The 13,719-nt window shown below is 35.1% G+C and overlaps 1 protein-coding gene across 9 annotated transcripts in view; it reads left to right on the top strand.

Annotated features, from left to right (window-relative positions):
- Positions 1–13,719, top strand: part of LOC309662305 (sodium channel protein type 2 subunit alpha) — a 162,090-nt gene that overhangs the window by 108,907 nt on the left and 39,464 nt on the right. For all 9 annotated transcript variants that reach the window (XM_082464837.1, XM_082464838.1, XM_082464835.1 and 6 more), the window contains 3 exons: positions 4,242–4,415; positions 6,320–6,676; positions 12,297–12,776. In XM_082464837.1, coding sequence (XP_082320963.1) covers positions 4,242–4,415; positions 6,320–6,676; positions 12,297–12,776 — 1,011 coding nt within the window. The remainder of the gene's footprint in view (positions 1–4,241; positions 4,416–6,319; positions 6,677–12,296; positions 12,777–13,719) is intronic.

Here is a 13,719-nt window from a genome sequence, read left to right on the forward strand (position 1 = left end):
AGAATGCCCTATTTGGCCAAACCAGAACCATGTCTTATCACTGGAGACAGAGTAAATGAATACAATTATGAAGAAGAAAATTAGGTCTACCATTATCAGAAGAAGAGAGAGTGGATGCTGGAAAGACATAAACAACAAATGGACAGTTCAAAATAGGACTTGTCTTATGTGTTAAGGAAGATAATGAAATAGTAGAAAATATATAGACAGGATTCACATTCTTCTCAAGTACATATGGAATATTCCCCAGCATAAGCAATAGGTAGGTCATAAAACAAGCCTCATTAAACTTAAAAAGATTGAAATCAAAGTACTTTTTCTCACAAAAATAGAATGAAATTAGAAATCAATAAACAGGAATTTGGAAAATTTATAAATATATGGAAATTAAAAGCATACTTGTAAATAACCGATAGGTTAAAAAAGAAATCACAAGAAAAATTAGAAAATACTTTGAGATGAATGAAAACGAAAACACACCAAACTGAAATAGTGCCTAGAGGGAAATTTATGCTGTAAATGCCTATAGTAAAAAAATAATACCTCAAATCCATAATCTATATTTTCATCTTAAGAAACTAGAAAAAAGAAGAGCAAACTAAATCTTAAGCTAGCAGAAGAAAGGAAATAATAAAGAATAGAGTGGAAATGAATGAAATAGAGAATAGGAAAACATCAGAAAAAAATCAACAAACCCAAAAGTTGATTTTTTGAAAAGAGCAAAAGAAATGACAAATTTTTAGCTATACTTACCAAGAAAAAAGAGAGAAGATTCAAATTACTAAAAGCAGGAATGAAGAGGGGACATCACTATTGATCTTACAGAAATAGAAAGGAGTATACAGAGTACTTTAAATAATTGTATGCCAACAAATTAGATAACCTAGAGGAAATGGACAAATTCCTAGAAAGTAACAAACCACTGAAACTGACTCAAGAAGAAATAGAAAATACAAAAAAACTTATAACAAGTAAAAATTGAATTAGTAATCAAAAAATGTTCCCACAAAGGAAAGCCTAGGCCCAGATAATTTCTTTGGTGAATTCTACCAAATATTTAAAGAATTAACACCAATCCTTCACAAATTATTCCAAAAAAAAAAAAAAAAAAAAAGAATAGAAGGAAATACTTCCCAAGAGTTTGGAATTTAAAGCTGACCAAGATGGAGAAATTGAACAAAGACTTTGGGCTTTCCTTTAAAACGCCAAAGGGGTTACACTTAAGGAGTAAAGGCTATGTCAGAGAACCAGAAGATTCAACTAGGACAAAGAGCAAACCAAAATAGCTGTGCCCTACTTAAGTATTAAACCAAACTACCGTAAGTTCAAAGTGGCCAACCTATAATTTAACTTCCTGCTAGGACAAAAATCAGTACTTTTTAGAGGAAAATAATTGAATCAAAACTCTCTACAACACATTATTCACATCACATAAAAAATTACATGATATGTGAAGAAATAAGAAACTGTAACTTTAGTTGAGAGAAAAAAATACTCAATAGAAATAGATCCAGAGATGGCTGAATTACTAAAATTAGCATTAAAGGACTTTAAGAGGACCTATTATAAATACATTTAACAAATTGAAGGAAAAAAATGGTCATCAAGAATAAACAGATGGAGAATATGAGCAGAAAAAATGGAAACTATATAAAAGAATTATCTAGACATTTTAGAACTGAAAAGTACAAATTCTAAAATGAAAAATTCACTGGATGAGTTTAAAAGAAAATTGCAGATGTCAGAAGAAAGTGTCAAACTTGAAGCAAACCAATAGAAATTATCCAATTTGAACAGCAGAGAAAAAACTTACAGGAAACATGAACTAAGTCACACTAATCTGCAGAATAACATCAAGTGGTCTAATATTTACATAAGGGAGACTCAGGACAAAAGAGAGAATGGAACAAAACAAATATTTGGAGAAATAATGGCCAAAATGTTCTCAAATTTGATGAAAGATATTAACTTGGACACCTTAATATTAAATTGTAAAATTTCAGTGAACATCAACAAGGATAAATATAAAATTAACTACATTAGGCACATCTTAGCCAAGCTGTGAAAACAAAAGAAACTTTTAGAAGCAACCAGAAGAAAAATACATATTATATACAAGGGATTAACATCTCGTCAGAAACAGTTCAGGCCATAAGAAAGTGGCCTGCTGAAAAAAAGAAAAAAAGAAGTTAAAACATTATTCTATGGTGAAACTATCTATCAAAAACTGGTGTGAAATAAAGAATTTTAATATAAACAAAACCTTAAAAAAGTTGTTACACCGGAATTATGCTGCAAGAAATACTAAAGGAAGTTCTTCAGGCTGAACGGGAAGAACGTATTAGATGGAAATTTGAGAATGATGGTCACTAGAAATGAATAAATGTGGGTAAATAGAAAATACTGGTTTTTTTCCCTTATCTTAATTTCTTGAAAAGACAGCTGATTATTTAAAGCAAGCGTTTATAGCACATGTAAGTATAAAATATATGAAAATATTAGCACATGTGATTGAGGCGGCCAAGATTTCTTGGAAAAGAGACAAAAAGTGCTATACATTATTTAAATATTTATAGACTATTCAAACAATAGAATTCTACTCAACAATAAAAGGAGGAAAAACTGGTAATACATGCATGGGTGAATTTCAACTTGAAGTATTCAAGAGATATTTGGAAAAGTTAGCAAGACTCTCATGTTACTGAGCTGGCCACCGAGGTAGAGAGTCATTCCATTTACTGAGTTAGCAAATATCAGAAGAGAAGCAAGGTTGTGCAGAGAAAGTGATGAAATGAATTTTGGACCTGTTGAATTTGAGGTACCTGTGAGACAGTTATCCAGTGGAGGTGTTGAATAAGGAAATAAGGATGTAGTTCTGGAATTCAGGAGATATGCCTGAATGGGAAAATAGATCTCAAAATGTAAATTTATTGTAAAAGGAAAATTAGATTAAGAAGGTTGAGGACAGAAAGACCTCTGAAGAAATCCAGTGTTGAATGATTTGTTGGAGGAAGAAAAGCAACTGAGAAGTATCCAGGGAGATGTGGATCACTGAAGCCAGGACAGAAACTATTTTAAGGAACAAGGAACAGACAACGTTGTGAAAAACTCCTAAAGAGGCAAGCAAGATAACTACTAAAAGTTCAATTGAATTGATCAATGGCAGTTTCGGTTATGTTAGTGAAATTGGTTAAAGCAGTTTGTGCTGACTGGCAGGTCAGGGGGTAAGTTAAAGAAATGGAACTAGTGAGTACAGACAAGTACACAAACTCTTAAAGAAGTTGGGCTATGAAGAGGACAGATGGTGGTAGCTAATGGGGGAAGTAGAATGCAAGGAGAGTTTCTTTTATGATGCTGGTGGTAGTTTTAAGGTGGAGAGGGACTGAGTATCTGTTGATACTTGTAAAATCCCAATAGGAAGCAGTCAGTAGCAGGAAGAGGTTGAAACTACAGGTTAATTGAGAAAGTGAATTCTTCAAGAAGTCCAAAGAAGATACATAATTGCAGCTGCAGAAATTAGAGCAAAGCAGGGACATGTCTTTAACTTTTAACAGGAAAAAAAAAGCAAAGTATGGTGTGAATGTAAGTAGTTTGGTAGATATAAAGAAACTGAGTGAGTTCAGGTTGACTGACTTCCATTACCTCTGAGATGCAGAAGTACTGAGAGTGGAGAATAAAGAAAAATGGTTGAAGACACGTGGAAAATTTAAAACAGTTGTAGAGAAAGAAAATGGAGAATAGAGAATGCTGCTTCTCTTTGGCCAGAAAAATAAATTTTTTTTTAAAAGCATCCTTAACATCTATAGGACTAGTGGTGACCTTGTTTATTACAGCCAGTATAAAGCCTTGTTAGCACCAGCCTTGCCTGCAGGGCCAAGGGAGGGAACCAAACTCTTAGGTAATTATTTGGTGAGTTTTTGGAGGGCTAGGGAGATCAGAGGCAGAGCCAGGTAGTTGACCACAAAGAGTTAGCTGAACCTTTCACTTAAGAATATAGAAATAAGAATATTAATTTTATTGTCTTAATTCTTATATTCTTTATCACTTGATGAACCTTAGATATAGTAAACAATTAAATATTGATTTGAATACAAACCATTTGAGGATACTAATTTCCTGGACCCAAGCCAATTTTTAAAACTCAGAATTGAATTGTGATTTGTTGGGACTAAATTAAATTGCTCAATAGTTATTTATGTTTTCAAGAGTCTTCACTTGTGTAATACACATTTCTCACTTAGGTCTTCACTGGGATCTTCACAGCAGAAATGTTTCTAAAGATAATTGCCATGGATCCATATTATTACTTTCAAGAAGGCTGGAATATTTTTGATGGTTTAATTGTGAGCCTTAGTTTAATGGAACTTGGTTTGGCAAACGTGGAAGGATTGTCAGTTCTCCGATCATTTCGACTGGTAAATTAACTGAGAGTAACCATAATGTTTTTATAAATAATTTAATTAGTAGTCACTCTTTTCTAGGAAAAAATTACAAGATTTCCCATAGCTTTAATATTATTTGACTATACTTCTAACAAAGCAGATGGTAATTTCTTCTTCCTCATAGTTTTAATGCGTAGATTAAGTTTATTCAAACGAACAGCCAATAGTTCTGTCCTTAGTAATTGAATGGCAAGGCTAATGGGGAGAGAGAAAATGGAGGTCATAGATAAACGCATATCAAATTAAACAACACAATATGTACCTCTCAGCTATATGGGGTTTACTTACCCATGATAAGGCTTGGTTGGGGCTTTGGGTGGGCTCATCTTTCTACCAGAGGCTAAGGGATTATGGAGTTGCCCACTTTGCCCCCGTAGAAGCCAAGACCCAGGACTGGGTAGAGTGTACAGGGAAAGAAGACAGAGCTCCTATACATCTGCGCCTTCAGCCAGGTCAGGAAGTCACCAAATCCACTCTCTGAGAAGAGTTGCCTGTGTTATACTTTAATTTTAAAGAAAGGGTCTTTCATTTGATCTTTATATTTCAAAGTTTATGGATCTTTTACAGATGAGACAAAATATCACTTGACACATTTCCATTTGAAGTTTGGTATGTTTATGTGTATTTGAGTTGGCTCTAACTTTTTGTGATTTATTTTGAAACAACAGAGGTTGTATATAGTTAGTAAAGACAGGTTCTTATAGGCAACTTATCTTAACAGTGATTAGTTTCAAGACTTTGTTGTGAAGTCTGTTTAGAAACTCCCTTACCACTTTCAAATTTGTGTTAAGATCCTTAGAGCTGTGATTTCCTTTCCTAGTCTTCATGGATAGCTGTAGATCTAATTTGAAGCTAGTAGGATGCAAAAAAAAAAACAAAACAAAAATTAGCAATGATTATATAACAAGTGTGGGCAACTACTTTTAAGAAGCTTAGTAAATCTTTGTGATAATGTGATGCAGTTTGGGGAGATAGAAGGCGCAATATCATCAGTGTCTTGCTTAGTATATCAGGCCCTTTTGCATTAATTATTCTCTGGGAATAAATTAAAATTTTTGGTTCTTATATCTGCTCCTTTGGGTCACTTAATTGCCATTAAATAATGCACTACTCTTGACCTGACATTTACTGAAGCATCGGAAATAAAATGCTGCTGCTATTTAATGGTAAATGGTACTCTAGAGGCTTCTAATACAACCAGTGTGTCAGGCACAGTAGTGGAGAGCCATTTCCACACTATAATGAGTTGATTAATTAAATCACTGAAGACATAAAGGTTGACAAAATACAGCTTTTTACTCAAGTCCAAGTATTTCTTCCTTGAATATAATAAATCTCCTTTAAAATACAGCCTAATATTACAGCAAGCTAAAGATATAGCAGTCCAGAGATTTAACGAAATTAGTTGGTTTTTCTCCTGTACCTTATATAAGTGTTAATGTTGTTTGCACTTGTGCATTTCAGCATTATATTTCAAGTACACTGAAAAATATATCCACTTCGGGCTTTTAAATAATGAGAGCCTCTACTTCTCTGAAAGAGTCTTTTCTAATTAATCACCACTAATCTTAGATATCTCAGTTCCTTACAGAAAAACAAAAAGAATAGTATAAATGCTTATGTAAGATTCAGGAATATTTGGTGAATCTTTTTCTTTGAATGCTGATGAAAAACTGTATAATTATTTTATTTACAATGTAAACTATTTCAAAATGAAAAATATCCCATGGTAACAAACTAATACATTTGCTAGATAAGACTTTGGCACATGAATAATCCATCATCTAAAATTGAGACACTGTAGATTTTTCCTATAAACAAATATGCAGATTCTTCAGAATGCAGAGCAGTAATGGCCTTCTTGCTTTTGTTTCCAGCTCAGAGTTTTCAAATTGGCAAAATCTTGGCCGACTCTGAACATGCTGATAAAGATCATTGGCAATTCTGTGGGAGCTCTGGGTAACCTCACCTTGGTGTTGGCCATCATCGTCTTCATTTTTGCCGTGGTCGGCATGCAGCTCTTTGGTAAGAGCTACAAAGAATGTGTCTGCAAGATTTCCAATGATTGTGAACTCCCGCGCTGGCACATGCATGACTTCTTCCACTCCTTCCTGATTGTGTTCCGAGTGCTGTGTGGAGAGTGGATAGAGACCATGTGGGACTGCATGGAGGTCGCCGGTCAAACCATGTGCCTTACTGTCTTCATGATGGTCATGGTCATTGGAAACCTGGTGGTATGTGGTAAAACATTTTTCTCATTTTCAGTAAAAGACAATGTAACCATGAAAAAGTATGTTCATCTGAGGAATGTTGTGAATTTTTTTAAATCAATTCTCAACTTTCATGATGGCAGGAGTCAGATATAGCTCAGACTATTGAAATCCACATGAACTCTTTTTAAATATTTCCTTATGCATTATTTTTATTTTTTCCAGTTTTATTGAGCTATAATTGACATGCAACGTAAACTCTTAAAATGTCTTTTGAACCAAAGCTGTTCTTCATCTCTGTACCTCTTATTGTTCAGGGAGAGGGCCATTTTTGGCTTTTATGTTTCAGTTCTCGTACTAAAGCATGGAAGTGCCATGAAGAACAGTCATTCATTTTATTTATAAGTACTAATAATAGTATCACTTGAAAATGTTTCAAATTTGGGTTCTCTACAAGTTGGAGTTAAAAAAAAAAAATAGTGTTAATCTCAGTCCGTTAAAAGCACATAAGGTAATTGTTGCCTAGAAACTACAGTATGAACAAGTAACACTGACTCAAGAATCACTTGTTTATCATATCTGTGTAAAATGAACCATGTCCAACACATCTCTGCTGAGTCCTGGAGGCATGGGAAAGATGATAGGGAGATATATATGGCATTGTGATATGACATTTACCTAAACAGGAGTAAAAATATGAGCTAGTAAGTGAAAAAACGTGAAAGTGAAGTATTATATGTCAAGTTCACAAGATGGAAACTTTGCTTTACAGTGGCAAGGATGATCAGGCAAGGCTTTGTCAAGGAGTTCAGACCTGAAATATCTTTACTGAGATGTAAGATTTAGCTTGGTAAGAAGAAAGGTAGACTGTCCCAAGCCAGGGAGCAGTGGACCCAGTGGTTGGGGAAGAAAGGACAGTAGATTCTCTAAGAAGGATCAGGCTCTTATACTTTAAATATAAAGTTATTATACTAAGGTGCTTGATTAGGCCCCAGTCCAGTGGAATAGTCGTAACCAATATTTTAAAGTATGCAATTTATAGACTTCATTTCCTTTCACATCAAAGTAACTTCCAATTCCCCAGAGGAAAAGAAAAGGGAGGGGGGGAAAAAAAGCAAAAGACTATCATTTATCTCTATTTATCCCAAGATTTCAGCCTCCTCAGTATTAGCTTAGATAATTCTGACCTCTTCTTAAAATAACAACAAACATGAACAGTGTACAATCCAGAAATATGAACAGTGGCCTAAAACAATAAACATTTATTAATTATTTCATAGTTTCTGTGGGTCTGAAATTTGGGGGCACCTTATCTGGGTGCTTCTGGCTCTGGGTCTGTCATAAGGTTGCTGTCAAGATGTTGGCAGGGAACTCAGTTATCTTGACTAAGACTGGAGGATCAACTTCTAAGAAGGCTCACTCTCATGGCTATTGGCAGGAGGTCCCAATTCCTCTTTGTTGACTGTTGGTAGAAGGCGTCAGTTTTTCTCCACATGTATCTCACCATAGGATTGTTGATTATTTCATGACATGGCAACTGGCTTCTCCCAGAGCAGGTGACACAAAACAAAGGGCAAGGAGAAAGCCCTCTTTATGTTCTAATCTTGAAGTCGCATACTGTCACTTCTGCCATATTGTATTCATTAGAAGCTAGTCACTAAAAAGAACTCACACTTAAGAAAAAGGGATTAGGCTTTCACTTTTGAAGGGAAGAGTATCAAATAATTTATATACATAAATATATATATATATATATATATATATATAGTGTGTGTGTGTGTGTGTGTGTGTGTGTGGCCATGCTGCGTGGCATGCAGGATCTTAGTTCCCCAACCAGGGATCAAACCCGTGCCCTCTGCAATGGAAGTGTGGAGTCCTAACCACTGGACTGCCAGGGAATTCCCCTGTAGATTTACTTTAAAGCCACCACAATTCCAAATACAACTTGCTTGCTTTCAGAAAAGTGCAATATTGCATAGAACAGAAAGAAATGGTCATAGGGTTAATAGAAAAGAAACAAAGAAAAGGTCATAGGTTTGATTTTAGATTTGATTTGATTTCATTTATATATTTGGCATACACTGGAAGAAAAGAATAAAAGGCAGAGAACAGAACCCTTTATGACAACAATGAGTGAGCAGATCAGACACAAGCAACAGGGAATTCATAGTGGGAGTAGTAGAAAGTAAGTTTGGGGCCAAACTGTGTAGAGTTTAATTTATGAAAAGGCTGACTTTGCATAACAAAATTGGAGTTCTTCTGTAGGCAATTCAGAGCTACAGATGGCTTTTTATCAGGAAAATGACAATGAGCAAGTGGGATTTTGGTAGAATTCATGTAGCCAGAAAACACAGAGTGAATTTAAAGAGAAGGAAACTCAACATATCACATGTCATCTATTAGTTTACTGAAATAAGACACATCTCTCTAACAGTACAGAGGATTCAAGTTGAAAAGAGAATTTCAGGAAGTATCCATACCTATGGATGACATTTAATATTAATTTGGATGGCTGTATATGCATAAAAAGATATAGCCTATAAAATAATAATTTCCATCTATTGGCATAAATTTAAATTCTGTACATTAAAAAAATTTTTTTTTATTTTTGGGTGCATTGGGTCTTTGTTGCTGTGCGCGGGCTTTCTCTAGCTGCGGCGAGCCGGGGCTACTCTTCGCTGCAGTGCGCGGGCTTCTCATTGCGGTGGCTTCTCTTGTTGCGGAGCATGGGCTCTAGGCACGCGGGCTTCAGTAATTGTGGCACGTGGGCTCAGTAGTTGTGGCTTGCAAGCTCTAGAGCGCAGGCTTAGTAGTTGTGGCGCACGGGCTTAGTTGCTCTGCGGCATGTGGGATCTTCCCAGACCAGGGCTCAAACCCGTGTTCCCTGCATTGGCAGGTGGATTCTCAACCCCTATGCCACCAGGGAAGCCCTAAATTCTGTACATTTTTTAAAAAATTAAAGAATCTCCCTTTTTTTTTTTTTTTGTTTTACTATAAGTTAAAACATATTCCTCCTTTTGTGATATCTTGGATATTTTTTCTGGAGTAACTAAGGTAGTAATAGTATCTGTCATGTTTACCACTATTAAGGAAATGTGTTCATATCACATTTGCTTAAATAAGACTGACTGAAACTGATGCAGTGCCTCCTACAATCCTTCCTTCTCATCCTCACCAGAAAGGGTCATGTCCCCCAGAGACAAGCTGACATAACCTCCTGTTAACACATGTAAACTTCTGTATGGTGCTCCACCACGAGAAGTGTGAGTAACCACTGCCTAGTCCACAGACAAGACAGAGGTTTGGCCACAGACTGCTTTTCCCCAGGCTGTTATTCTTGGTTTGCTAACACTATGGCCAGAAATCCTTTTATAGGTTCAAGGCAAGTGCTGCAGAAGGAAAATACGATTTTTTGAAGATTACCACTTCTAGAAGTAGCCACTGCAGTCTCGTCTATGTCTAAGAGAAGGTGGAGCATTAGCACACAAGAGGGATGTGAAAGTTTTGGGTTCTTCTCACCAGTTAAGAATCAGGATGGAGGGACTTCCCTGGCGGTCCAGTGGTTAGGACTCCACATTTCTACTGCAGGGAGCACGATCCCTGTTCGGGAACTAAGATCCTGCGTTCCCGCGGCACGGCCAAAAAAAAAGAATCAGGATGGAGACAGTATTGATATGTGCAATACATTCCAATCCTGAACCCCAAATGGAAATTATTATTCCAAGAGACTGGGGGACGTGTGAGTCATTTTCACTCAATGAGCTATCAGGTCTGCCCATGACCACGTGTGAGACAGGTTTCCAGGTTTCAGTCCCTGAGTAAGCTAGTTGAACTGTATTCCCTTAAATTGCCTTTGATCACAACCAACACCTTGGCCAGTTGTTATGCAGATCAATCCCCTGTGGTAACAAAGGAGCCCTAGAAAAAGAGATCAGCTTGGCTCACACAAACATTTCCAAGAAAAAAAGATAAATTGAAAGATAGTATAACAGAGGGTAGGTGGTATCATAGTATTAATAACAGTGATAATAACAGCTAAACTTTCTCAAGGGTTTACCATGTGCCAGTAGCTTTGTGAGAGCCACATGGAGTTTCTAATTGAATCCTTACAACAATCTTGTAAGCTTAGCACTGGGAAAATTGACAGAAACTGGATTCTTACCCAACATTATAATTCTAATGAGAAAAGGGAGCAGGCCATATAGATATAACAGTAAATGACACAAATAGGTACCTGTTCCAATGCTTTGAAGAGGAACTATAAGTTGGATCTCACTCTGGGAAGGCTGATTGATATTTGTCAAGAAAAAGTTCCTAATAGAAAAGTTCATTAATAAACCTTAGGAAATCAAATCTAGAAAAAAATTATGGTACCAAAATTCAGTTTTATAATGGATAAAACCCAAATGTAGCATTTAATTTTTTTCTCTTGCATCTGTTTTTTCATCCAAAAAGTAAGTTCAAGGCAAATCACAATAAAATATAACTTTATTGGTAAATTTCTGATATGAAGGAGCAGGTCTTAGTATGAATACTAGCAGACATGGTATAGCAATTGAAAGATGTCAATATAGACTCACAGAATTATGTGCAGTCCTTGTTGGGTCTTATAGGTTTTTACCTTTCTTACCACAATTGGTTAGACTAACTCGTACTGGTTAGACAAAGGAACTCTGAGCCTCATTAGCTTATTGGAAAGATAGGAATATAGCAAGAATGCAGCATCCTTTTCATTGGAGTTTTACTTAAAATTTTTCCTAGGATTCCTCTTCTGTACTATTTACTTTTAGTCTTTGGATCCCTTCAGGGCCATATCCTTCTTTTTTGTTCTGTATGCTTGAATAGTCAGGGACTCATGAACATTATCAATCAAATTCTGAAAATAATTATATTACTTGGTCTTGTGCCCATGAGAGTACTCTGTCCCTTAGTAAATTACCTCTTTTTGAGTGTACACGGTGGGGTTATGGTCACTAATCTTTTCACTCACTCATATCAGTGGGTCCTATTTTTGGAGGCCCAAGTTATAGACTAATTAGTGGTCTCTAACCATTTCTTTATAGTATTTCCAACCACTGTATAAATCTAGTGGCCATTATTTTCTGAACCAAAAACTGGGAACTTTGATCTAGCAGTAGGTATATATATTTTTTTAAATCGACAAGTTATCTAAAGTGCAAAAATTGGTACAAACACATAAAAATATAATTGTATTTAAATATATTGGAATCATCTTTGGCTTCAGGAATAAAACTATAATAAATTATCAGTGTCCTGGAAAACCCAAGTTACATGGGGAAAATACTTAACATCCCAATAAAAGGTTTTTTTCTTTTTCACTGTATAGTTATCTAGATAGCTAAAATTTTTAATTTGGAATTGAACTTAATATAGAAGTTTTATGCAACAGTGGTTTCAGTAATTTTGCAATGACTAAAAAGGAATTAGTGTTAATAGTATTATTTTGTGTTGGCCAGGTATTTATTTCATTTACCTTTTTTTTTTCTCAGGATAGTTTACCATAAACTAGAAAGAATACCTATCAGCAAAAAGTGAGGTGTAAGAACAGTTTTGGAAAATTTGTAGTTCGGAGCAATAGAAACAACGGAATGTTTTGATCACCAATTTTCCTATTGTGTTTTAGGTTCTGAACCTCTTCCTGGCCTTACTCTTGAGTTCATTCAGTTCTGACAATCTTGCCGCCACTGATGATGATAATGAAATGAATAATCTCCAGATTGCTGTGGGAAGGATGCAGAAAGGAATTGATTATGTTAAAAGAAAAATACGTGAATTTATTCAGAAAGCCTTTGTTAGAAAGCAGAAAGCTTTAGATGAAATTAAACCTCTTGAAGATCTAAATAACAAAAAAGACAGCTGTATTTCCAACCATACCACCATAGAAATAGGCAAAGACCTCAATTATCTCAAAGATGGAAATGGAACTACCAGTGGCATAGGCAGCAGTGTAGAAAAATATGTTGTGGATGAAAGTGATTACATGTCCTTTATAAACAACCCCAGCCTCACTGTGACTGTACCAATTGCTGTCGGAGAATCTGACTTTGAAAATTTAAATACTGAAGAATTCAGCAGCGAGTCAGATATGGAGGAAAGCAAAGAGGTAGGAATTTCTACGTCAGAAGTTATTTTGGTGTTATGTATGCTTTAAACTATCAGACTTTTAAAAATTATATTTTCTTTCTGTAAGAAAATAGGAAATATCTGTTGACACAATTTCTATGGCAAAATTGGCGATAGATAAATTGACAGTACCTTAATATATAACTAGACAAATGATATGTTCTCATTTTTTCAAATATTCACCATTTTGAATTATTGATAATATGAATATTCAGATTAATATGAATTTTTGAGGATTTTAAATAATTTTTGATTTGTGAACAGTGCCTCAGTTTATACACTTTCTTCCTTATAATTCTCCCACAATGGTGTTTTTTTGGTATGTACTAGAACAATACTTGGTGAGAGGGCAGTTCCAATTCTCATTTTGCTACATTCTTGGCTCTTATGGAATAATTTATAAACTGTGACCTTATTTAGTTTTCACAGGCATATTTATTAATGGAAGTATGATTGGGATATTGGCTTGATATTTACATATAGTTTCATGTTTCCTGAAGTAAATAATTTTTTAAAGGAAGTGAAGGTAGTGATGAAGAATCAGGTTGAAAATGTTTTTAACCCTACTGAACCCAGTACATGCTCTCTAAACAAACAAAAAGCCTTGATACGTTATAGAATGTAAAGTTCTAAATTTACCAACTACAGTTAAGAGTCTTGGTAGTTTAAAGAATTCTTTGATTTACTAGAAGAGTATAAATACCAGGATATGTTCTTGGTTTGTTTATAGGTTAATAAGCACAGAGTTGGGAATAAAGAGAAGAAGGAATTAAAACCTTAATGTTTAACTACACAAAAATGAAGACAGAATTCCCAACAATAAAGCTTGCATAAACAAATAAAAATAACAACGAAAAACAAAGATTCATTCTTTTTTGTCATTTGAAGTGATTGGCAGGGAACAAAAAGACCTCTATTATTAT

This window comes from Balaenoptera physalus (assembly GCF_965194825.1).
Source record: "Balaenoptera physalus genome assembly, chromosome: 6".
Classification (NCBI taxonomy): Eukaryota; Metazoa; Chordata; class Mammalia; order Artiodactyla; family Balaenopteridae; genus Balaenoptera; species Balaenoptera physalus.